The sequence below is a fragment of the Magnolia sinica genome, chromosome 14 (genome assembly GCF_029962835.1).
Source record: "Magnolia sinica isolate HGM2019 chromosome 14, MsV1, whole genome shotgun sequence".
NCBI lineage: Eukaryota > Viridiplantae > Streptophyta > Magnoliopsida > Magnoliales > Magnoliaceae > Magnolia > Magnolia sinica.
The window spans coordinates 3,574,332-3,599,798 of NC_080586.1; the positions used below are offsets into that span (position 1 = coordinate 3,574,332).

At 39.8% G+C, this 25,467-nt stretch overlaps 1 protein-coding gene across 3 annotated transcripts; it reads right to left on the reverse strand.

The window, feature by feature from the left end:
* Positions 1-5,441: 5,441 nt before the first annotated feature.
* On the reverse strand, positions 5,442-23,685 carry LOC131225672 (uncharacterized). 3 transcript variants are annotated; one of them, XR_009161468.1, is made up of 2 exons: positions 23,076-23,685; positions 5,442-6,039 (listed from the first exon to the last, which is right to left on the reverse strand). XR_009161468.1 is itself a non-coding variant. In XM_058221240.1 (2 exons), the coding sequence occupies exons 1-2, from the start codon at positions 9,241-9,243 to the stop codon at positions 5,945-5,947; spliced, it is 867 nt and encodes a 288-aa protein (XP_058077223.1). In that variant the 5' UTR covers positions 9,244-9,489; the 3' UTR covers positions 5,442-5,944. The 3 variants fall into 3 exon arrangements, 2 of the variants coding, with proteins under 2 accessions (XP_058077223.1, XP_058077222.1); XM_058221240.1 differs by lacking the exon at positions 23,076-23,685 and adding an exon at positions 8,472-9,489; XM_058221239.1 differs by lacking the exon at positions 23,076-23,685 and adding an exon at positions 8,427-9,489.
* Positions 23,686-25,467: the final 1,782 nt, after the last annotated feature.

Consider the following 25,467-nt stretch of genomic DNA (forward strand, 5'->3'; position numbering starts at 1 on the left):
TTGTTTTTGAGATATTGCCCCTTAAAATGACATGGCGAATTAGATGGACAACATGGATTAAATATATACATCATAGTGGAGCCCGCAGTGCACCATATGCAATCTGCATTCATGTGTTAAAGGCAACGTTGGTTGGCATTTTCGCCAGCAAAAATCATACTTTAAAGTGGGGATGAGAAAGAAAACTAACGAAAGGTACCTGATTGACAATAACTTTCTTAATGAAAACTTGAATATAAAAATCATATTAATTAAGTGCCATTTTGTAAAATTCCCTAAATTATAAGTTCCTGCGTATCACCCATCACACTCACTAGAGTATCTAAGTTTTTCTCTTTTAAAAGTTCATAAAACGCAATAGCTTTTTTTTCATTTTACCAAAAGAAAATGGGCAGGTGTACCTCCAGAGCAACCAGAATTATAACCATTTGAATCCGCAGAGTGCACCGTTGTCGAGAGGTCGGTCCGCGTGAGACAAGTCAGAGAGCAAAGATGCACCATTCAGCACATCCTGACCATTCAATCCAGGGCAAGGGTTGGCCACTGGTGTTTTTAACCGTGTTTGTCTAATTGTTAGGATGGTTGGATGCAGTGTTTAGTCCACTGATGTAACATTGATGGGATCTACCATCCATGTTTTTAAAAATTTTTATTTTTAAAGAAGCCCCAAATGTATGGGGAGTATATTTCTTGAAAACGAACCTTTACTAGTCCTTCGGATCAAGGCCAGGCGAGTAAGCCCAGCCCGAGGCCTACCGTAAAAGAGAAAAATACACACATGGGATAATATGCTATGAAAAGGCGGGAAAACGATGGGTCTCTTGAACAGCACCGAGACCCACCTTATCTAGAAGAATGGAGCCTCTAATAGCTGGAGGCAGTTCAAACACATGATGGGCTAGGAAGGAAAGCTGAAACTCGTACCCAATCCAAGCCATCCCATCTGCCGGGACCTACCACCCTTTCAATAACGTTGGACTTGCTTGAAGATCCCAAGAAATCGTATATGACCCCACCCATCAAATTGTAGTAGATCAGACCCATGTGATCATCGAACGGGCCACACATATGTGGACCACCTGCTAATCATATCTACGTAGTGTTGATCACCTGATGAACGGCTCCGATCCTGCGAATATGTGACTCGTTTTGTAGGAAAGGGGAAAAAAAAAGTTATATGGTACACGAGGTTTGTGGATTAGAGATATCTCACCGTATATTTGCCTGCAAGCAATCCATTCCATTGATTAATCGGACCCACAAATTTAAAAGCTTTGAGCCTTTAAAATTTTAAGTGGCATGCATTTCAAATTCAAAAGAAGAAAAAAGACCAATAAATAGAGCTTCATCATTTCTTTCCTCAGTGCGTTCCAATCAGTGGGCCAGATGGCTTGAAATTTGATGCCCCAGGAGATTTTGCGCCTATCTTTGCTCATTAAAGGCTAGGGATCCAATGATAACTTTTTTATTTCCCTAGAAAAAAACTTTAATACTCAGGCAGATCAGGATGGATAATACTCAGGCACCTAAAATTTAGGTGGCATGCAAGTCGTCAAATTAAACCATCAGATACCCAGCTAAGATGTATCATGTATAAAAAAGAAGAAGAAGCTTACATTGTTAAATTATATAGGCTGCAGGATGATCTTAACCCTCTAATTGGAAAATAATTTAGAATAATACAATGACTTAATTTGAGCAGAAATGTTCCTATACACTTAGAACATTGTAAGTTGGAGTGCTTTTAGTTGCATTGGGACATAGATTGGGTACTATCCCTGCTGGTCCCTAGCTAGGAAAGGATAGGTCCGATAGGAGGAGGGCTCACCTTTTATCCACACCGTCCATCCATTATGCTGTATCATTTTCAGTTACAAGCTAAAAACTGAGATAGATCCAAGGCTACTACACCATAGGAAGCAGTGGTGATAATGACAACTACCATTGAAATCTTTCTAGGGCCCACCATGATGAATAATTGCCATCCAACCTGTTCATAAGGTCCCGTAGACCTGGATGAATGGAAAACACAAATATCAGCTTGACCGGAAACATCTGTGGCCCTCAAAAAATTACAATGGTAGGTATTTAATCCCCAATGTGAGGTCCACTTGAGCCTTGGAGCCGCCTCATTTTTGGGCTTGTACCCTAAAATTATATGGAGAAATGGATGTACGCTGTGGATAAAAACCCACTTACGATGGCCGCTCAGAGCCCTTGTCCATTCCTAACTTGGGTAGGGGCAGTACCCAATTGGTGTCCATTGTATTGGGACACTTGGACGGTCCAATCTATTGATCATGAATCCAACAAACATTTCATGGGCCACCATGCAAATATTAGAGCAATCTGATAATCAAAGCGATTTGATCCTTAGACTCTATCATAGATGTCGAAGATCATGTACACAAAAATAGGCCCAATCAACAATTCTATAAACGTGTTTGTTGGCCATCATCATAATTTGCTTATGATCTTGAAAAGGTACTTTTGTTAGGTAATACCAACCATCCCATTTGTAGCCCTGAGAAATGATGAACATGAAAATAAGGACAAAAGTGTGACTTTTGCATGGTAACCCATAAAATGTGTTTTGCACATAATAGATGGTTTAGATCGATTGGTTGGATTGTCCAAGGGCATGTTCAGATACTACTACATAAGTTATTTTTTAACTTATGTTAAGTCATTAAGTTACATTTTTCACTTAGTTTAGTAAACATGATTGCAAAAGTAATTTATATGCTTAAAACTACTTATCCACTATGGCTTCTGTCTTTTTGCTCATAATAAATGGTTTGGATAGATTAAATGGATTGTCTAAGGGCATGTTCGGATACTAGTAAATAAGTTAATTTTTAACTTACATTAAGTTATTAAATTACATTTTTCACTTAGTTTGGTAAACATAATTACAAAAGTAATTCATATACTTAAAATTAGTTATCCTCAATAGCTTTAAAAAAAAAAGACAAAAAAAAACAAAAAACTTTTGCACTACTATCTTACCCTCTCTTTTACGATCCATATCAATCCTAAATTTCCTTTCCCACAATTTTTTGAAAATAAGGTTTTCTAAAAAATACTATTTTCTTTCTAATGCTTTTCATAAATCCAAATAGGTAGTAAAAGACGACCCTTTTCCTATCCAACAACTCGTATGGTAAGAAATTCAATTTCTCATCTTATGAGAAATTATAAAGATGCCCAATACGTCCATCTCTTAATCTTTGAAGAAATTATTCAATTCTCATATTTTATAATTATCATAAAAAATATTTGAATTTTAAAATAGTAGAAATTCAATATATATTTTCATGTGAACAAGTATGAATAACGGTACATGTAATCAATATTGTTAAGCAACGATTATGAGATGTAATCAATTTATAAACCTTAGAAATTGAATTAATCTCATAATTCAATCATCTATAAGGTTGAAGAAGCAATATACCTCTACGAATCCTCTTAATTTTTATGTCAGCAATTCATATATCAAAATAATAAGATCTACAATCAAATGCAATGAAATCTTGATACAAATGCAGCCCCCAATCATATGAATCATAATTTTCTATGCGAAGCACATTAATGCATCCAATGCAAGTAGGTGATCAGATAAGATAAGGCACCCCAAATCTAAGGTATCTCGCCTTCGCCTTATCTCAACCCAAGTTTTAAGGTTGATAAGCCTAGGAAACACGGCACATCCATAATCACAGACACATCCATCCCTTGGATACAACTCCTCTCATGAGAACCAATGATCTTCCATAGTCAGAGATGCAAACCATGATTTGATCGTGAAATAATGAGTGCGTCAACATAAAACAGGACATTTGATATACCGCCGGATTTATAATGTGAGTCTAACCTACGAATTAGGCCCAAGCCTAGGTATTCAGCCCAATTACATTTAAGTATGTTTATAACGTATAGCTTAATTTGGGTCTATGTTATATACATAGGAAATTGAAAGAAATTTTAAAATTCATGTATAGCTTGAAAATGTCTTTTTTTTTTTAATAAATTTTATTTATGATTTTAAACTTGTATTATGTTTTTAAAATTTTGTAGTATGTATTAGGATTTGTAGTTGTTATTAAATGTAGATAAGAGGGGTTAGTGTAAGTGGTCTATATAAGGACTTTGCAATGAGAAAAAAAAAAGTAATCCATTTTTTACAAATTTCCAATGGAAGAAATAGTTGATTCATTCGTGTTTTTTTTTTTTTTTTGTTGTGAGTGAACTCAACTCATACTGACTTTGTGATTCTGGGATCATCGGCATCACTTTGTGGTTGAAGAAAATTTCACTTTTGATAGGTTTATTATTTGATATGTTTTTAGCACTTCTAGTTGGTAATTTTTTTATTTTTTTATAATTCACCCTACAAAATCTCATTCTACTTTATTTCGAAAAAAAAAATTACTAAAATTCTTAAAGTACCATATGTGCTTGAAACTGAAGGCTTTTTAGACAATTTTCCAAACGTCCTGAAATGTCTCATGCGAGTTTTATTTTAATTTTTCCTTTTTTCCCCCCCAAAACTAGATTCATCAAAGTTCATTTTAACTTTTGAATTATCTTAATCAAAGTTGTATTAAAGAAGATATACTATTTTGAAGTAGTGTGTTTAAGCCATATGATTGCAACATATTGAGTAATATCATATACAATCATCAATTAAGTGGCCACACTATAGAAACCAATAGACTTCCACCTAAAATCTTATAAATTCACATGGGACCACTTAATAGCTGGATAAGCCTTATTTTTAGGGCGTCCCACTTTCTTGGTGAGGCAAACCTTTTGGAAGGGTCAGCTTGGTAACAAACCAGACCCACAAGCAGAATTGTAGAAATTACTTTTTCTCAAAAGTTAAAGAGGTTTGACTGCGCTGTGACTAATGTGTTCCCTAGTGGGCCCACATGTTTTTGGAAACAAGAAAACATGATTTTATGAGATTCTTGCCCAAAATGACACCAGTTAGACTTAAGAGGAAATGAGCATAATGTGATGATATCTCCAATTATTCATACCAATGAAGTGCCCCCAAAATTACAGTTAAGTTCCTTTCAAATCCTGAATAAAGTATAGTAGAAATTTGGAGCCTGCTCCATTGGTGTGGATACTAAGGTGCCATGATTTAATAATTTTCACTTCTTAAACTAGGGCATGCAAGCAGATATCCATGGTGAAGGTATGGTTAACTGTTTAAGTTTTTCGGCATTGTTCACTTGTGAATCTCTAAAGAGTAATTTGTTTAGATAGCAAGTGAAAATCTCATCGCTCAGTATTCAATTATCACCTTGCATCAAAAGTAATTAATTAAGTCCATTAATTATTATGTGAATTCATTAATTATTTTGTTTGCAATCCTAGAAACTGCAAACGTTAGATCATGGGAAAACTTGTTGTTTTCCCATAGACTCCTCATATCCAAACAATTACAACCTCAAAACAAACTTCTAAATATTTCTTCACATCTTACCCATGAAGAATCAAAACATCAACCAAATGCTTCGCATCTTCTTCAGAAAATGCTTGAAATGCAACATCCACAATCTCAATCCAGCTTCATAAATGCATGTAAATGTATCCTCAGGTTGCAGATCTATTGTTGGGTTGTCAGGATTGTCATTAAGTCGCTCACCAATCTCACCCAAATCTCTGGATACATATAAATCTTCACAGAAACACTCGCATAGTTAATCATATCTCTGTTGCCGCAAGCGGATCATCACTCGACCTATTTGGGGGACTGCACCAATTTTGTATGAATAAAAATCATACAATAGAAAAATCATGTTCGTACTATTATAAATTCATGAAATCGGTCACCTTTCCATTCAGTCTGCAAATTCTTCCTCACGGAAACATTGAATAACACTTCTGAAAAATTCTTCCTGAGCAAATTGGTTGAGTTACAACCCAATAGACCTCATAACATCAGTCCCATAAACATGGTTGCAACCAAAATAGTGACCCAAAACAAAGCGATTGGAATTAATCCGCTCCCTCCTCCCCTTACGTTGCCTGCAATTGATAAAAAGAAGTTAGCAAATGTACAGACGGTTGTCTCCGATGGGACCCATCAAAATGCCAGTATTCTTTTGTCTACTTCAATGTTCAAAATTATCTTCATGGTGGTAAATTCTAAAAATGAGAAAGAAAAAAAAAAGTAACAGAATATTGATGGATGGTGAAAAATCATGATTTGATTTTAGATGGTGGAAAATGAAAGTACATTTTAGCTTGTTAACTCATTATTTTTCTTATCTTTTCCTCCACGTATCAGAGGTGACCCCACATGATGGACAATAGCATTGATGGTGGACCTCATGGGATGGATGACCAACATCAAAGGTGGGCCCTACATAATGAACAATGCACATTATAAAAGGCTGGTCCCTAGTGATTAATGGCCCACATTTAAGGTAGGCCCTACATGATAGATGTACATACCAAAGGTGGGGCCACATAATGAATGATCCTCATCAAAGGTTGGCCCCACATGATGGACGGTGAATATATGAGTGGACCAAACAAACTTGAGAGATAAATACTCTTCTTCTCTTGTTCTTCTTCTTTATTATTATTATTATTTTTGATAAAACACGATGTCCCTACCTCATTTTGAAGTGAGACTATTTTCTGTGGATGCACACAATTACGCTACTACTGGGAGTTGAAACCATGCCTATATAGAGCAAACCTATGATAATGGCAGCCTAAATTCAGTCAGGTACGGATAAATTCCCGTGATGTTGGAAACGAAATATGCTTTCTACCATTTAGCTGACAAGTATGTTGTTTACTAAACATACTTATCTACTAAATAATTAGAAACCAAGATAAGCTACGTGAAGCATAGTATATTATTTAAAGTTAAGCTACGTGAGGCATAGTAGCTTATTTAAAGTAACTTACCATCCAGATGCTGCCTTGGTATCCTGAATAGTTTTTTAAATCTGGCCATTCAAGGACATAAATACTTTGTTTTGCAAATGAATTGGTATTGAAACCATGGTTTAAAAACCAAAGAAATCGACTCGACTTGAAACCCTGTAGAGTCCAGTTGAGTAACTCATAAGAGTTTTCTTTTTTTTAGGTCTGTTTCTATAATATTAGTATTTGAAATACACAAATGTATAATTTTCGAGTCCTGGCAAGTGGAGGTTGAGTTTCATGAGATCTCTCCGAGTTTTGTCAGGGACAAGTCTAATTGTTTTTCCTCCTGAGTTTTATTGAGTCAGGTCAAGTCGAGTTTTCTCCAATCATGACTGAGTCGTGACCAAATCAAAATTTTCTCAATTCATGATGAAATCCATTTGGGTTGAGTCGGCTCAAGTCTTGACTGAGTCATGACAAAACCAATTTTTTCTCAGTTCACTATGAAATCTGATCGAGTTGAATCGACTCATGACGGACTCATATTCAAATCGAGTTTTTCTCGAGTCATGGGACTCAATGAGTCAAGTGCAGTTTTTTCATGTTTCTGATGTAGAGTGGGCCATAAATAATTTCATGGCCAAGATGGACCAGAAAAGGCCCGATCGGAGACGGAGGTGATCTGGACTGTCAAAACTTAAAACGGACGTATCTTGCAAACCGAAATGAGTCCTTCAACGTGCCATCTATGATTTTGGGGTAGGACGAGCTACTTTATCCACCTAACCCGCTAGGCTAGGTTGTGCAATCAGAATTTACGAAATACCATCAGATCAATGGTCGAATTCTTATTTTAATTTCGTTTTTACTATTTATAGTATGTTTTAATTTTATTATAACTCTTCATCCGTTGGGCTATAGGATTTGCGCCCAACATGAAAAGTGCTTAGAGTAATAAGAAGAATCACACCATTGAGCCAAATAGGACACTATTTTTGACCGAAAACCATGCACACAAGAAGGAATCAAAACCATCTATAAATAATAGTAAGTTTACTATTTATAGTAAGTCACAATTTCTAAGAGTTTTAGTTATAGTTTAATTTCAAAACTTATTCTTAATGTTTTTGTTATTATTTAAAAGGTTGTAAGCTCATTTTTCATCATCAATCAAATTATTACAAATTTTATTAGAATTATTTTCTATTTTCTCTCTCTCTTTGTGGATTTGAGGCATTATGTGAGGAGCTCTCTCTCTCTCTCTCTCTGTGGATTCGAGGCGTTACGTGAGTATTCCAAATAAGCTCCGTGTGTTCGGAGTAGTTATCCTTGAGGAAGACGATACTCAACCTCTACACGTCCTTCCTTGCATCAGTTTTTAAACCTGACTACAGATCCTACAGTATCATCCCCTGCTACAATACTTGCACTGTATCAAACCATCCATCGACAGCCACGGCATGTGGTATCGAGAGCCTTACATGGTGTTAAACTAACATTTATCAACAAAAGCATTAGAACGTAGTCCATACCACCTTCTTTAGTAGAATTCATGACACTCGGATCGTAGATCGTACCACATTCTCTCGTAGCATTCATGCCGCTCGAGCATAGACACAGCACCCCCATCGTCTCTGTATTGAACCCGCACGTCCCGCCCGACCGCTCGCAGTGATCGCACCCAGTATTCGGACTCTCATACGACAGCTCGATCCCATACGTCCAATCCAACGGCCCCACACCCTTCAGATCATCCACACCGTATATAGTCGTATAATGCGTACAATCAAGAATATTCATGCTCATGAACTTAAGCGTCGAGTATTCCGTGAAACAACACGGCGGGTATCCGACCGTCGGCAGTCGGAGAACCCGGAACGAGGCGCAAGCATTGTACAGCTCGTCGCAGGAGTGGCCGGAGAAGTTGGAACAAAGATTTCGGTAGCGGTTGAGGACCGGAGAGTCGATGGAGCAGTTGAGAAGAGCGAAGACGGAATCTGACGACGGTGGGATTACGATGGACTGGATATCTGACAGCATGAAGTCGTGGCGGGGCTGCATCATCGTGCATGTTGACATGGCAGGGTCGAAGATCACGACGTTCTTCTTATCGTAGTCGATGGATCGGACCTTGTAGAGGCCTGAAGGGGTCTGGAATAGCAGATCCACGGTGCAATTTAGCATGCCACGGAACTCTGGTGCGCCGCAGCCGTCGTCGAGACCGAATGGGTAGTTGATGGCGATGGTGCCGCATTGGGTGCGGCAGAGGGGGAGAGAGTGGGCTGGTGTTTGATGTAGGGCTGAGATTAGGAGTTTGAAGATGATGGAGAGTGGGAGTAATGACTGCATTTCGTTCTGGTTTTTTTTCTTTGGAATGGAGGAAAGAGAAAAGAAGGGAAAAGGATTGAAGCGTTTGGAGGAGTAAAGGTTGAGGAAAGGAAGATGCTGCGTCTTTCTTCATTCACACGTGCGGAGACGTAGATATCCACACGCAGGCATATGTGTGCATATGGAAAACATGTGTGAGAGATGTATTGGAAAAATTCGTTAGAAATACCGAAAAAATAAAAATAAAATAAAGTTAATTATTTTCATTTCATCGCTTAATCAATCCTGTAAAGTTTTTGTTGTCCTTATGTGTGATTCACCCCATTGTCAACTGCAGATGAACTGAGTTACACTGGAATTGCTTCCATGAGGTAAGCTGGATACAGTGTGCAGCAACCATGAAGGTTCCACTTTTTTCTTTTTATTTATTTATTTATTTTTATTTTTTTTGAGTTAGCTTGTTAGTACACACTCATGTCAATGCTTACACTCCATGTTAGCCACCCCCAGGGATCGATGCCAAGACCTCAAGTGTTGAAACGAGGTATCTCCACTCAATCTGGCAGTGGAGCTATGGATTTGGGTGTTACGAAGGGTTTACTTATGAACAAATCAATATGGTAAATCTTTTGCCAAATTTAAACCATGGACGTATTTATTGAAAAATATTTTTGACCATTAATTATTAATTTGAGTATTTTTGATCATTAGATTGAAAGATTTAACTATTGTATCGTCGTAATCTGTTCCTTTTCAGACTGTCCTAATTCTCAAGACTGAACAGTGACTGTTTTGTATTAATAATCTGACCATTCTTAATAGCTTATAAAACTCTAACTTACCTTAACAATATGTGGTTATGATAATGTGGAAAATTATATTTGGATCTTGTTTCCAAACAATTTGGTACTTTTTGCTATTAAGGTGGACCATAGAAGACAGATTAAATCAACGGTGAATATTTTTATGGACATTTGTTTTTTTTTTATATGATGTGGCCCACCTGATGTGTGAAATAGCCTGATTTTTATGTCAAAAGATCTAAAAAGTGAAGATCATATGATGGAAAGATCAGATCTTACACACGTGTCCTAATGTGACATGTGTCCGCATGTGGACGTAGACGGCTCCCTCACGCGCGAATTAGCGAACCTTATCGATGCTTGCTGACAGGGTGCACGTGCACGTGCGAATCCGGGCCTTTCTTCAGGAGAGCGGATTCCTCTGCAGCACCTGTTTTACGCAGCGTAAAACACTAAGGGCCCGTTTGGCCGGTCGGATTGGAAGGGATTGGATGGTATTGGAAGGGATTGGAAGTCAAATCCTGGGATTGGCCTGGCGTGCCAAACAGAGTCGGTGATCTGATCCCAATCCTAGGTATCTCAAGACAATCCGCTGACATCACCATCATTACATTTAAATCCCATCAAATCCACCCTAATCCTACAAATTTGCCTGGGACGTGTTTGGTTTGAGGGATTAGAAGGGATGAGAAAGTTTAAAACCGGGATTGGCCGGGCGCACCAAACAGACTGGATATAGCAATCCAGGGATATGTCAATCCCATGGATCTCCAGACAATCCACTGACAACACCATTATTACCTAGAAATCCATGCCATCCACCCTAATGCCATTCAAACCCTTCCAATCCACCCGGCCAAACGGGCCCTAAGGGCCTATTTGGCCGGACCGATCCCACGGTATTAGGTGGGATGGATTCCAAAAAACATCATTCTTACCCACGGCAGGGACGGTTCCCTGGTACCATGGGATAAGCTTAATTCCCTTTTTAAGTTTGTAATACGGTGGTACATTGAATGGAGATACCCACCATCATTTTAAATTATTGACAATAACATACATGTTTTATATCCAAACCGTTCATTTGTTTTGTAACCTCATTTTATGGCATGGACCTAAAAATGAAGCAGATCCAAAACTTATGTGGCCCCAAAGAAATTTTCAACGGTAAGCATTCAATCCCCATTGCTTTCTATGGTGGGGCCCACTTGAGATTTAGATCTACTTTCTTTTTTGGCCCATGCTCTAAAATGATCTCAAAAAATGGGTGGACGGTGTGGATATAGCCCACACATCATGGTGGGACCTACACAACTTGCTAACATTGTGTGGTATTAGCACGTGACCCGATACAGATTCCATCTAGCCAACTTCCAAGCTTTTCTACTCTTCTCAAACATGGAGTGGAATTGGCACAGGACCAGATGCAATTCCATCCCACCCAAGCCCATCTAATCCAGCCGGCCAAGCAGGCCCTAAGGGTCTGTTTGGGCAGTGGGGTTGGAAGGGATTAGGCGGGATGAGATTCATCTGGTCCCATGCCAATTCCAATCCATGTTTGGGAAGAATGGAAAAGCTTGGAATTACATTAAATGGAATTGCATTGGGTCTCGTGCCAATTTCACTCAATGTTTGGGAAGTTGTGTGGGTCCCACCATGATGTGTGGGCTATATCCACACCGTCCACCCATTTATCGAGATTATTTTAGAGCATGGGCCAAAAAATCAGGTAAATCTAAAGCTCAAGTGGACCCCACCATAAAAAGCAATGGGAATTGAATATATACTGTTGAAAACTTCTTTGGGGCCACGTAAGTTTTGGTTCTATCTCATTTTTAGGCCTATGCCATAAAATAAGATTACAAAACAAATGAACGGTTTAGATATAACACATATATATTATTCTAAGTAATTTCAAATGATGATAGGTATATCCATTCAATGCACCATCGTATTATTAACAAAGCGTGACATTAATTTTATCCCATGGCAATAGGAGAGAATCCCTGCCATGGGTAATAATTATGTCTTCTCAATCCCATCCCACCTAATCCCTTCTAATCCCACTGCCCAAACAGACCCTAAGGGCGTGTTTGGCCGGGCGCTGGATGTGGGATAAGGAGGGATGGGATCGGCAATATCCCAGGATCGGCATGACGAGCCAAACAGATCCGGTGAACTTTGTCCCGGGATACGAGCAATCCCATGGATCTTAAGACAATCCACTGGCAATCCACTGACATCACCATCATTACCTTAACAGTGATCCTATCCCTTGGTTGATTGGATTGGAAGGTAAAATCCCACGATAAGCAAGGCATGCCAAACAGACCCGTTGAATTTTCGTGGGATATAAGCAATTCCATGGATCATGAGACAATCCACTGACACCATCATCATTACCTTAAAATTGATCCCATCCCACCAAATCTCATGGGATCGGTCCGGCCAAACACGCCTTAAAGCTCGTTGGGCCCATCACGTGGTATACGTGAAATCTTGTCCGTCCATTGTGGTCGCTCCTCGATTCTAAGTCGTGCTGACATAAATTAGCCCAGGTACAGGTCCACCCAAACCTGACCTGTTGACAGGTCTAGCCACAGGGAACCATGGGTGTGGGTTCCAACCATAGATTGTGTGTGGGGCCACCGTGGCATGTATCTTTCATCAAATAATTCATAAGGTCTAAAATCTTTCAATCAAAACCGTTCCTCGGGTGTGAATCACCCGGATGAAGGAATATACAAGACCCGATCCAAATTTAAGGCCGGTCACAGCGCACGATATAACTTAAGAGTTTTTGGGCGCAATTTCACATTGGTCTTATTTGTTGTGGCCCATCTGAGTTTTTAATTACTATGATTTTTTACAAGTACGGTGAATTCGAAGGCCATCACCTGATGGACGGAATGGATTTTACAAATACAATATGGTGGACCCAAAGTGCCTGGGCATTAGACGAGGCCTTCAGGTTGCTCATGGCACGGTGTTGCGGCACACTTGCCAATGATTTGCAGCTCATTCCACTCACACGTGTGAACGCGTACTCCAGTGAGTGGAGTGAAGTTCAACAAATCATATAGAACGTCAGACGCTCGACTCTGTTAAGCCCCACACGACGTGTGCGATGCATAACATCCATACGCAACTACATGCGCAAGAGTGACAGATAGTAGTTGCAATATCAAGCCGTCCATCAAGTGGGTCCAGAAGTTTAGATGTTCTCTCTCAAAAATCAATCTTATCCACACCTCAGGTGGGCCACGATGTGAGAAGAAATGTGTTGATTACAAAACTTCGACCAACTTTTTTCCAGCCGTGCATTTGTTTAGGAAAGAGCACCTAGAATGTGAACGGTCTTGATTCTTGGGCCAGGTTGTCTACGTAGAGAGACCCTCTGATGGATGGACCATAGCCGTGTCCATGCTGGCGAATACATCAGCTGTCTTGTAAAATGTACAAGGCTTTGGAAGTCAAAAAGGGCATACGACACTTTTGTTTCGGTGAGCCATATATACTCCGGCAGAGTATGACGCTTGATATACAGGCAGTTATAAATCCCATACGATGAATATATCAAATCAAAATTCAACCGATTAAATTATGGAAATCACTCTCTCTAACTCTCATTGCCAAAATAAGATTGGTCGAGCAATTGTAACCTATGATTCCTTTGAAATCTAACCATTGGATATTTTCATTTTTAACAGTCCAATTGCCAATCAAATAAGAGAAACTGTTGGTTCATGATGCATATAAACTGGAATTGGAGTGAAATTGGACGGTTTAATTTTTATTTGTAATCCATGTATGCAATCTATAAGTAATATATGAGTGCCTGCGTGTCATTGATCATACTCCGCCAGAGTATAGAAAATCAGTTATTTGAACGCATTGGCGCGCGTCCTTGCCGAAACCGGATTTCCAGGATCCGCCGAAAGTCGTTGATTGGGAGGCCTGTACGAAATGCACAATCATGATCCTCGGCTGAAGAGAAATCACGCTCTTCCAGCTAATGCTGTGCCCACACGTGTGAGATGTGGCAAGCTGGTACGTGTGGAGGTACTGGAGCCTTGTATTGGGTGGGCCTTACTGCATGGATGGCCTGGATCAAGGATCAGACCGTTGGACTCGTCGGGTGTACAGCACACGAACAAAACAGTCAAGTGTTCACACTTGGCTGGATCACGTGCGTGTCACATGCTCACCGAAACTGCCTGGCGTCCACATTCAACATGAAAAGATAGCTGATATAAGCCAGCCGGACATGCGTGCCACGTCAGCAGCCTGATGCTAGGAGGGTTTAAGCGCGGGATTGCATGGTGTGGCCCACCTTAGTTCTGTTTTCATGATTCGCAGTGATCTAGACAATTAAAGTTTTGTACTGAGCATAACGTTGCAGAGTTGCATATTAATCTCTAAGTATACCGAACGCGGATTGCGTACTATTTTCCACACTGTCCATCTATTTTCCCGCGTCATTCCAGGGAGTAAGCCCAAAAATGAGATGAATCCGAGGCTAAGTGGACCACACCACAGGAAGCAGTAGTAATAATAACACCCACCGATTGAAACCTTCCTAGGGCCACCGTGATGGTTAATTGCAATTAAACCTGTTTATAAGGTCACATGGATGAAGTGAAAACACAAGTATCATCTTTACTCAAAACTTCTGCTACCGTGACGAGTTTTCAACTGCAAGAGTTTAATCCCCATTCTATGGTCATCTTAAGCTTTTCATCTGTATCATTTTTGTGCTTATTACCCTCAAATGCTATAAAAAAAATATAGATGAACGGTGTTGGTAAAATCCTACATCATGGTGGCCCCTAATAGGCTGGGGAAGTACCCAATCTCGGCGCGTTCAAGTATACGTGGCTTTTATTTTCTCTATGATTAAGTGGAGTGACGCGCCATGGGTTGGACATCCAATGCATCCGACGGATGCACATTAACATTGTTATTATTATTATTATATTAGAATAAAAAATATGGCCAAATCAACTTGTGTTAGGTGCATGGGTCAGTCCAAAAACTTAATATACACCTCAAAATATCCACAATTCAAGTATAACCCCTCCTATAAGCTGATAATTAAACTCCATGTTACCATGTGGTAAGGTGCATGAGTTGGATGTTATACAGATACCACGTGGGCCCTTATAAGCTGGATGTTATACAAATACCATGTACGTGGGCCAGGCAGTTCTCCAATTTCATATGCAGTTCTCCACTTTCATGGATGTAGTTTGGCTAGTGACCCCAACACCAACTACCTAGCCAGATCATTCTAGGGCATGAGAACTAAAAAAGAGGCGTATTTATATCTTGTGGACCACACCACATGAAACGGTGGGGATTGGATGTTTAATTGCTGTTAAAAACTTCTTCGGGTCACAAAAGTTTTGGATCAAGTTGATATTTGTGTTTACCCTTTATCTAGGGTTTTTGTGACTTTATCTAGGTTTTTGTGACATCATTAAAGATTGGAGGGCAAATAAACATTATAGTGGCCCTAGGAAAATTTTAATGGTGGACGTTTATGTTGGGGGTTTGTGTTGCAAACTCACACAGATCTAGATCTAGGATAGCAATTCAATAGTAACAAGCGATCACAAAAGAACACAAAGTTTTAACGTGGAAAACCCTTGCGGGAAAAAACCACGGCACAAAGCGATAGAAATCCATTATGAAAAGAAAGTTACAAGAGAGAGGACTTATCCGATTCAAACAACATTGAATCTCACCCTTGCTACACCCTTTGATAAACCTAGAACTCCTTTAGAAAGCTTTAGAATAATTTTTCGTGACCTAGAAAAGCCCTAGGGACACCTATTTATAGTTTATGCAACTTTCCTTCCGCATCCTAGTTGCGAAAGGTCTCAGATTTCCGCAATCCACAAAATCACGAAACAAATCTGCATAACCATGACTCGTCGAGTCGAGGCCATGACCGGTCGTGGGATCCCTATGACCGGTCGAGCAATCCCCACAACCGGTCGAGCAATCCCGGACAACAAAAAGTGAGCTCGCTGGACTTTGAGTCGAGCGGGCCACGACCGGCCGAAATGACCCCTACGACCGGTCGAGAAATCCTTACGACCAGTCGAAGGCGGTGAAGACTTTTCTGACAACAATCTCCACCAAGTCTTCAACCTTCAACCGTGTAGCTCCTTGATCTCTTCTCTTATCTCTTCATTACATCATAGCTTCAATCAATGCTTCTCGTGCATACTCTGACCTTCTTTTATGCCATTGCCAAGCCTAGAGAAGTTGCACAGAACTTGAACTTCTCAGTAAAAACGACCTTGGTGAGCATGTCTACTGGATTCACGCTGGTGTGAATCTTTTTTAGTGTAATGCCTGAAAAGGCCAAGCTATATGTCCTAGAGGGGGGGTGAATAGGACAATGCCAAATAAAAACTTATAACAGCGGAATAATAAAGAAAATGATAGCCAAAGTAAATTACAATGCAGTAAATTAAAATAACCTCAAAATTCAGATCTTGAGAGGTTGATACAAATGTTATTCTAAAGACAACCTTACACCAAAAATAGAGTTTATGGTAAGACAACCTTATTTCTAGAAAGGTCTTTGTATTAAATCTCAAATCGAAGAGGAATACAAAAATAAATATAAACTGAATTGAAATAACTTGTAATTAAAGATGTATTGTTCTAGGGACAGCCATACACCATAAAAATGGCAGGGCAACCTTGTTGGAACAACTTTCAAATGAAATTGAAAATCAAGCTTATAAAGGAATAGCAGAAAGTAAATTCTAAGCTATTACAACATTCTCACAAAGCTTGAAATAATTACAACATTCACCACCATATATACATCCCACAAAAAGAATAAAAAATTAGAAGAATAAAACAATCAACCACAACTCAAGGGATTATAGTGGTTCGCCTGTGTGTTCACCAACTGTTAAACAACAGCCACACAAAATGCTACTCCACTCCTAATATCCTCATACAGGGGATATTAGCGTTCACTAAAAATAGGTTTTCCCAGGTTCACCCAAAACCCTTACAATTGTGTCTTTGTATGTGGGCTTACACAATTAAAAAAACCCCACTTCTGAGTTTTCCTGGCTTTCCTCAGATAACCAATATAACAAGATTTTTCTGGCGAATCTTGAAAGAAACCAAAATAATAGAAAGGAATTTACAATATGTAAAATACCTGAAAATCTCCTTCGTTGTAGCAGCCCGGTAGAACCAAATCAAAGTAGATGATTGAATGTCCAAGTTCAATGTCCAGTACTCGATTACAATGGTTCTAATTCTAATAGATTTTAAATTAAACCAAATAGGGCTTACCTTAATTGATTTTGATTCCAAAGAAAGGGAATAACAATTCCTCTTTTCAAATCAGATTGGAATAACAGAAACAAAATCAATTAAAATAAAGCTAAGGAAAGAAAATATTAAATAAGCACACTTAGCTTAGATGGAGCACAGAATTATCTCTCAGAAGTTCGACGAAGATTGGCTTGAATACTTTAATTAAATCGATAATTTCTTCGAGATTCGTGCACTATTTATAGGTGAGAAGATTGGGTCTTCGATTTCCAGAGTGCTCTTCGACTAGTCGAAGCAACAACGGATATTTGAAAAATCCGGCGGGATATGCTCGACCGTTCTACGAGTGGTCGAAGCTCTCCTACGATCGGTCGTAGGTTTCCTTCGATCGTCGTAGGTCCTGTAAACCATCGCGGACTTCGAGTCGAAGGTTGTACGATTGGTCGAAGATCAGTCGACACTGCTCCTACGACTGGTCAACAGATTCCAGGACTAGTCGAAGGCTAGATTTTATCCTAATTTGTAACAAACTTACGATCGATCGAGGAATTTCTTAGATCGGTCGAAGCAAGTCTAGGACTAGTCGAAGAAGGCCTAGGACTAGTCGAAGAACAGACCAATCACATGAAAAATAACATTCGACTTATGTATCCGAAATGACCTACTTCTAAGGTCAACCTATGGTCAAACAAACCTCAATCATGAAGTATGGACATTGAAGCATTAGGAACAAGTGACCTTGAAGTATCAGTCTTGAAGTCTTGATGTAGTTGAACTCTTCATGTAACTCAATTTTGAAAGTGGCTTGAGTTTCAGCTTGAGTCTTGAGTTCAGCTTGAGTCTTGTCTTGTGAGCAGTTCTTTCATTCAAGAGTCTTGTCTTGTGAGCAGTTCTTTCATTCAAGATCTTGAGAGCTTTGCTTGTTATGAGTTTAGCTTGTTTATGAATGTTGATCCTTGAGAGAGCTTCACTTATGCAAGTTATATATAATAGAGTATAATAGTGATTTTGGCACTACAAATTTGACAACAAAGAGGGATAGAAACATTAGCACTTACAACGCCTCATTCCTCAAGCACCTGTCGGATAAAGTGGTGACGAACATTAATATGTTTAGTACGTGAGTGATAAACAGAATTTTTAGCCAAATTGATAGTGCTCTCACTATCACAGTTAACCGGCACGGCCTCCTGTTGAAATCCTAACTGATTTATTATGCCTCTGAGCCAAACACCTTATTTAAACGCTTCCGTCACTGCTATATATTCTGTTTCGGTCGTGGAAAGAGCCATCACGGATTGAAGCTTCGACATTCAACTGATTGCTCCACCTGCTAATACAAACGAGTATCCTGAAGTAGACTTCCTGGAATCTATATTGCCTGCGTAGTCAGAATCCACATACCCTACCAACTTTGTCCCTGACTTTTCAAAAGTTAAGACATAGTCTTTCATACCTCGAATGTATCGAAGTAGCCATTTAATCACTTCCCAATATTGCTTATTGGGGTTTGACATATATCTGTTCACAACACCGACTGCTTGTGAAATATCCGGTCTCGTACAGACCATGACATATATTAAACTGCCAATCACATTCGAATAAGGCACATAAGACATAACCTGCTTTTCCTCATTGGATTTAGGACATTGTTCTGAGGAAAGTTTGAAGTGAGCCACGTGGAGAACGCTCACCGGCTTTTCCTGATCCATCCCATACTTGATCAATACTTTTTCAAGGTATTCTGCCTGTGATAACCAAAGCCTGCTCCTCTTCCTGTCTCTATGAATATCTATGCCGAGAACCCTCTTTGCAGCCCCCGATCTTTCATCTCGAATGTCCCTGATAACTGAGTCTTCAGTACGTTGATTTTAGACATATTATGACAGGTGATCAACATATCATTAACATATAGTATTAGGATGATGAATTTTTCATCACTCAATGTTTTGTAATACATACAATGATGTATTCACTCCGAGTAAATTTCTGACTCACCATGAAAGAATCATTTTTTTTATACCACTGCCTAGACGACTGTTTCAGGCCGTACAACGACCTCATTAACCTGCAAACCTTTTTCTCTGCCCCTTTAACTTCGTAGCCCTCTAGTTGCTTTATGTATATCTGCTCTTCCAATTCTCCGTGCAGGAATGCAGTCTTTACATCCATCTGTTCCAGCTCGAGATCGTTTTGGACAACCAGCGCCAACACGAATCTGATAGATACTTGCTTAACCAGCTCGAGATCGTTGTGAAGTCGATTCCTTCTCTCTAAGCATAACCCTTCGCCACCAACCTTGCTTTGTATCTATCCTATTTTCTTTTTAATAACGACTTGCATTCGATCACTTTTCGACCCATGGGAAGCTCCACCAGCTCCCATGTGTGATTTTTGTGCAACGAGTCCGTCTCATCATCCATAGTCGCTTTTCACTTTTCTGCATCAGGCTCATCAAGAGCCTCCTGAATAGTAGAAGGGTCCTCCTCATCTGTAATGAGGGCATATGCAATATTAGAGTCGTCCCTATATCTTGCCGGTAACCTGCGATCACGCGGTGGATTCCTTCTCACAGGTGGCTACTCCACTTGATCCTGTACCTCTGTCTTTGTATCTGTCTCTGCCTGAGTATCATCTATGTTAATCTGGACGTCTACAATCACCCTTCCTGGTTCATTTTGCTCCTCTTGATCATTCTTTTGAAATAGAGAATTTTCATTGAATCTGACGTCACGGCTAGTAATGACCTTGCGTGTGACATTGTTGAATAACCTGTAACCTTTCACACCAATGTCATAGCCAACAAAGATATACTTTTTAGCTATATGGTCTAGCTTATCTCTTTCAACTGACAGTATATGGGAGTAAACTTCACAACCAAATATGCGTAGAACTGAGTAGTCAATTTTTTGACCACTCCATACTTCCTCTGGGATTTTACATTCAATTGCCGTTAAAGGAGATCGGTTCACTAAATAAAAAGCTGTGTTAATGGCCTCTATCCATAAGTCATTGCCCAACGCAGCATTACTTAATATGCATCTGGCCCTCTCCAGGAGAGTCCGATTCATTCGCTCAGCCACACCGTTTTGCTCGGACGCGTGGCGCACTGTGTTGTGCCTGATGATCCCTTCATCCTTACAATACTCATTATACTCAGTGGAAGTAAATTCTTCACCATTGTCAGTCCTTAAAGCCTTTATTTTTTGCCCTGACTGTTTTTCCACCATTGCCTTCTATTGTGAATATGGTGAAAACTTTGAATTTACGTTTCATGAAATAAACTTAAACTTTCCTGGAGTAGTTGTCAATGAATGAAACAAACCATAACGACCCCCCAATGGAAACTTCTGGCGATGGCTCCCATACGTTAGAGTGCACATAATCGAGCACTCCCTTACAAATGTGTTTTCTAAATTTAAAAGGCAGTCTAGATTGTTTACCATATATACAATGCTCGCATATATCTAAATTAGAATTTTTAAAAGCTAGAATCAAACATCGATCAGAAGGTACCTTCATGCCTCGCTCGCTCATGTAGCCCAAACGAGCAGCCACATACGTAGAGACGTGGAGTCTGCAATAGCTGCTGCCGATCCACCTGCCAAAGTACTTCCAATCAACCTGTAAAGGTTTCCCTGCCTCCGCGCTCTCATAACCACGAGTGCCCCTTTTGAAACTTTAAGGACACCATCAATATCGGTGAACTTGCACCCTATAGCCTCGAGTGCACCGAGAGAAATCAGACTTTTCTTCATATCAGGAATGTGCCTGACGTCAATCAAGGTACGCTCCATCTCATCAAATATCTTGATGCTCACCGTGCCAATCGCCACAACATTATAGGCATTGTCATTGCCCATAAAAACCTGTCCACCATCGCATTCCTTATAACTGGCGAACCAACTCCGATGAGGAATCATGTGATATGACGCTCCTGTGTCAAGTATCTACTCATCTTTATGATTGTCGTGTAAGCGACCAATCATAGAAACAGACAGAACATCACCACCACTTGATTCTTCATTAGATATGACCACATTAGCCTCCTTTGAAGAAGCTGCTGAATTTTCTTTCTTCGTTTTAGGACTTCTACAATCATTCTTCATGTGTTCAAACAACTCACAATTCCAACACTTTAATTTTCCTTTGCCCTTACCCTTGGATTTGGATTTAGGTCTTGAGGATCCTGTACCTCGCTCAGAATCTCTGCCCCTCGTAATTAGTGCATCGGAAGATGCTCCCATGTCGTCATTTAGCTTTCTCATAGCTTTCCCTTAAAGGGCTGAGATAACGGTGTCAACATTTAAGGTTTTATTTGCTGTGCACATCGTGTCCCTGAAAGACTCATATGATGTAGGAAGAGAATTCAACAATATACATGCTTGTTCCTCATCTTTGACCACTTCCTCCATATCTAGCAATTTGCACATCAATTTATTAAAGTTGCTGATATGGGCTTCTAGGTCTCCACCCTCTGCCATCTTGAAGGTATAACACTGTAGCTTCAAGTGTAGGCGATTTTCAGAGGATTTCTTTGCATAGATGTTCTCTAATTTTGCTCACAAACTAGCTGTAGTTTTCTCCCTCAAAACATTATAGAGAACCTCATCTGTGAGATATAAACGGATAGAGGTTAAAGCATTACTATCAAGGTTTTCTCATTTATCATCTTTCATGGTAGATTTTCGCTCCTTAAGAGCCTTAGTCTCGCCTTGCTTGGTTAACAGGCTAATCATCTTAACCTTCCATAACTCAAAATTATTTTTGCTCAAGTACTTCTTAATATCAAACTTGCCGTTTCCCATTATTACTAATCCTGCAGATTCAGATCTATGTTCCAACGATAGCTCTGATACCACTTGTTGGGGGTTTGTGCTGCGGAATCACACAGATCTAGATCTAGGATAACAATTCAATAGTAACAAGCGATCACAGAAGAACACAAAGTTTTAACGTGGAAAACCCTTGCGGGAAAAAACTACGGCACAAAGCGACAGAAATCCACTATGAAAATAAAGTTACAAGAGAGAGGACTTACCCGATTCAAACAACCTTGAATCTCACCCTTGCTACACTCTTTGATAACTCCAGAATCCCTTTAGAAAATTTTAGAATAATTTCCCGTCACCTAGAAAAGCCCTAGGGACACCTATTTATAGTTTAGGTGACTTTCCTTCCGCATCCCAGTTGCGAAAGGTCTCAGATTTCCGCAATCCGCAAAATCGTGGAACGAATCTGCGTAACCACGACTAGTCGAGTCGAGGTCACGATCGGTCGTGGGACCCCTATGACCGGTCGAGCAATCCCAGACACAAAAAAGTGAGCTCACTGGACTTTAAGTCGAGCGGGCCATGACCGGTCGAAATGACCCCTACGACCGGTCGAGGGCGGTGAAGACTTTTTTAACAACAGTTTAGTGAATGTTGTTTTTTTGCGGTGTGGTCCACCTAAGATTTGGATCTACCTCATTTTTAGTCTCTTGCCTTAAAATGATCTGACATGGTCCGCCTGAGATTTGGATCGACCTCATTTTTAGTAGTGCCTTAAAATGATCTGACAAAATGGATGGATAGTGGAGATAAAACAATACATCATGGTGGGACCCACAGAGCTTTGACACCAGCTGTCTGGTGTTGGGTTCACTGTTCAAACCGCATCCCAATTTCACTACTTTGAAGAAATCAGTTACGGGGAAAACACTTTAAAAAAATAAATAAATAAATAAAAATTTCTTACCTCATAAAGCACCGCTAGTAATTTCTAATAGTCCAAGCATTATTTGCTAAAATATTGATTCTTCAGGTAGGCAGCTTCCTTGCCTTCTTTTAATGTATGGAGTTCACTTTTTTAATGCATGCATATACCTCGCATCGTGTGAGAAGATCGTGTGAGTCATGAAATCCATCCGTCTATTAGGAAAGATCCTGATGCACAACATATGACTGATAACTTCATAAACGGCCATGATAGAAAGAAATCAGTCCAGAAGGCTCAAACACCAAAAGAAGCTGGAAAGTTGGCTCAGTAAAGACAGAGAGATGGAAAGGATGGGTTGGAGCAGTAACATGAATAGAAAATGAGGATTTGTAGTGGGCCCAGCTAATTCGGGCTATGTACAGTTCAAACCCAGACCGATTAAGAAATGGGTCTGAATTTCAAACCCAGCCTATTTAAGAAACGGGTCTGAGTTTTGAGCCTGAGCCTAGCCCTCGGGCCTATACTTCAGAGGCTGGCGAGGCCTCAGAGCCTAATGGTACACCCAGTCCACGAACAGCCTGGCCCCAGTGGTGAGTAAACAAGGTGTCATGGGGAACAACGGTTCCTCCTCCTCTCCTTTTTCTCTCCCTCGTTCCTTCCTTTCTCCTCTTCTCTCACCTTCAGAGCACCCTTTACCTTTTCTCACTATCCCTTCCTTGCTCACGTCACGTGGGAACTGTTGGCTTTACAAAGCCTTAGGAGATGATTCAAACACTTGTACAAGAAGGAAATAAAAAACAAAAAAACTCTCTGTATTGATAAGCTTGATTTTTCTTTTTTCTTTTTTGTTTTTATTTTTCTGTATTGAACGTGCAGCACAACACCTCCTTATATAGTCACTGCTACTTATGTGAAATACCTAATATGCCCTCATTAACTACATTTATTCTATCAGTTTCAAACGTTTTTGAAACCCACCAGCCACAACATGTGGAAAATGTGAAAATTCCAACGTAACCGTCCATTTGGTTTGAACGTTTCCAACACTCACCTTCAAACCAAAACAGGCTTTATTCCAAGCATTGATCTTAGTCGTTTGAATGCATCTATTGATAGTGCCTTGGTGAAAATATCTGCCACCTATTCAGTAGTATGACAATACTCCAATTTTACTATTTTCTGCTTTACTTGATCTCTTAATAAGTGATGCCTAGTATCGATGTGCTTGCTCCTTCCATGCTGCATCGGATTTTTGGCAAGTTCGATTGCCAACTTGTTATCCACATATATAACGGTGGATTCCTCTTGTGGTTGTTTCAGCTCTTTTATCATGTTCTTCAACCATATTGCTTCACAGACTGTGGACGATGCTGCCACGTACTCTGCTTCACATGTGGACAAAGCAACAACACTTTACTTCTTTGAGTTCCATGTGAAAGTAGTCGATCCAAGATAGAAAACATATCCCGTGGTACTTTTCCTTTCATCTTGGTCACCTCCTCAATCACTGTCTGAGTATCCATACAGTATTGCTTCATCTTCATATGGATAGAAAAGACCAAATTTCATTGTTCCTTTGACGTACCTGGGGATTCTTTTTGCAGCTAGCCAGTGTGATTCTTTTGGCGCTTCCATGTACCTACTTAGAAGTCCAACACTGTAGATAATATCCGGCCTTGTGATTGTGAGATACCTTAGGCTTCCAATCAGACTCTTGAACAGAGTCGGGTCCACGCTTCTTCCTTCTCCTTCTTTTATCAGCTTCAGGCCCGTTGCTACAGGCATGTTCACGGCATTACAGTCTGTCATCTTGAACTTTTTAAGCAACTCTTTGTCATACTTTTTCTGTGATATATAAATGCCGCCGACTTGTTGTTTTACTTCGATGCCCAAGAAGAAGGACATCAATCCACCATTAGTCATCTCGAATTCATTGAACATAGCATGCTTGAATTCTTCAAACAACGCCTGACTGTTTCCTGTGAACAGCAGATCATTAATATATAGGCATGCCATGAGGATGTCGCCATGAACATTTTTCTTGATGTAGACTGCATGCTCATATGAACATTAGGCGAAGCCGTTCTCTTGAAGATAGTTGTCGATGCGTGCATTCCAAGCATGAGGAGCCTACTTCAACCCATAAAGGGCTTTCTTCAGTCGATACACTTTGTGTTCCTCCCCTTGAACAACAAAACCTTCAGGCTAGTCAACATAGATCTCTTCTTCTAGAATTCCATTCAGGAATGCAGATTTCACATCTAGTTGGTAGATCATCCAACTATGATGGGCTACAAGAGAGATAATCATCCTTAAAATGTCAAGGCGAGCAACAGGAGCGAAGACTTCTTCATAATCCACCCCGTATTTCTGTTTGTAACCCTTTGCTACGAGCCTTGCCTTGTAGCGATCAATTTCACCATCAGCATTT

Coding starts and splice junctions, on each gene's coding strand:
- LOC131225672 (XM_058221239.1), bottom strand. CDS start 9,243: ATGCAGTCATTACTCCCACTCTCCATCATCTTCAAACTCCTAATCTCA. Junction 6,040..8,426: donor GAATTCTACTAAAGAAGGTG/GTATGGACTACG, acceptor TATCAATTGCAG/GCAACGTAAGGGGAGGAGGG.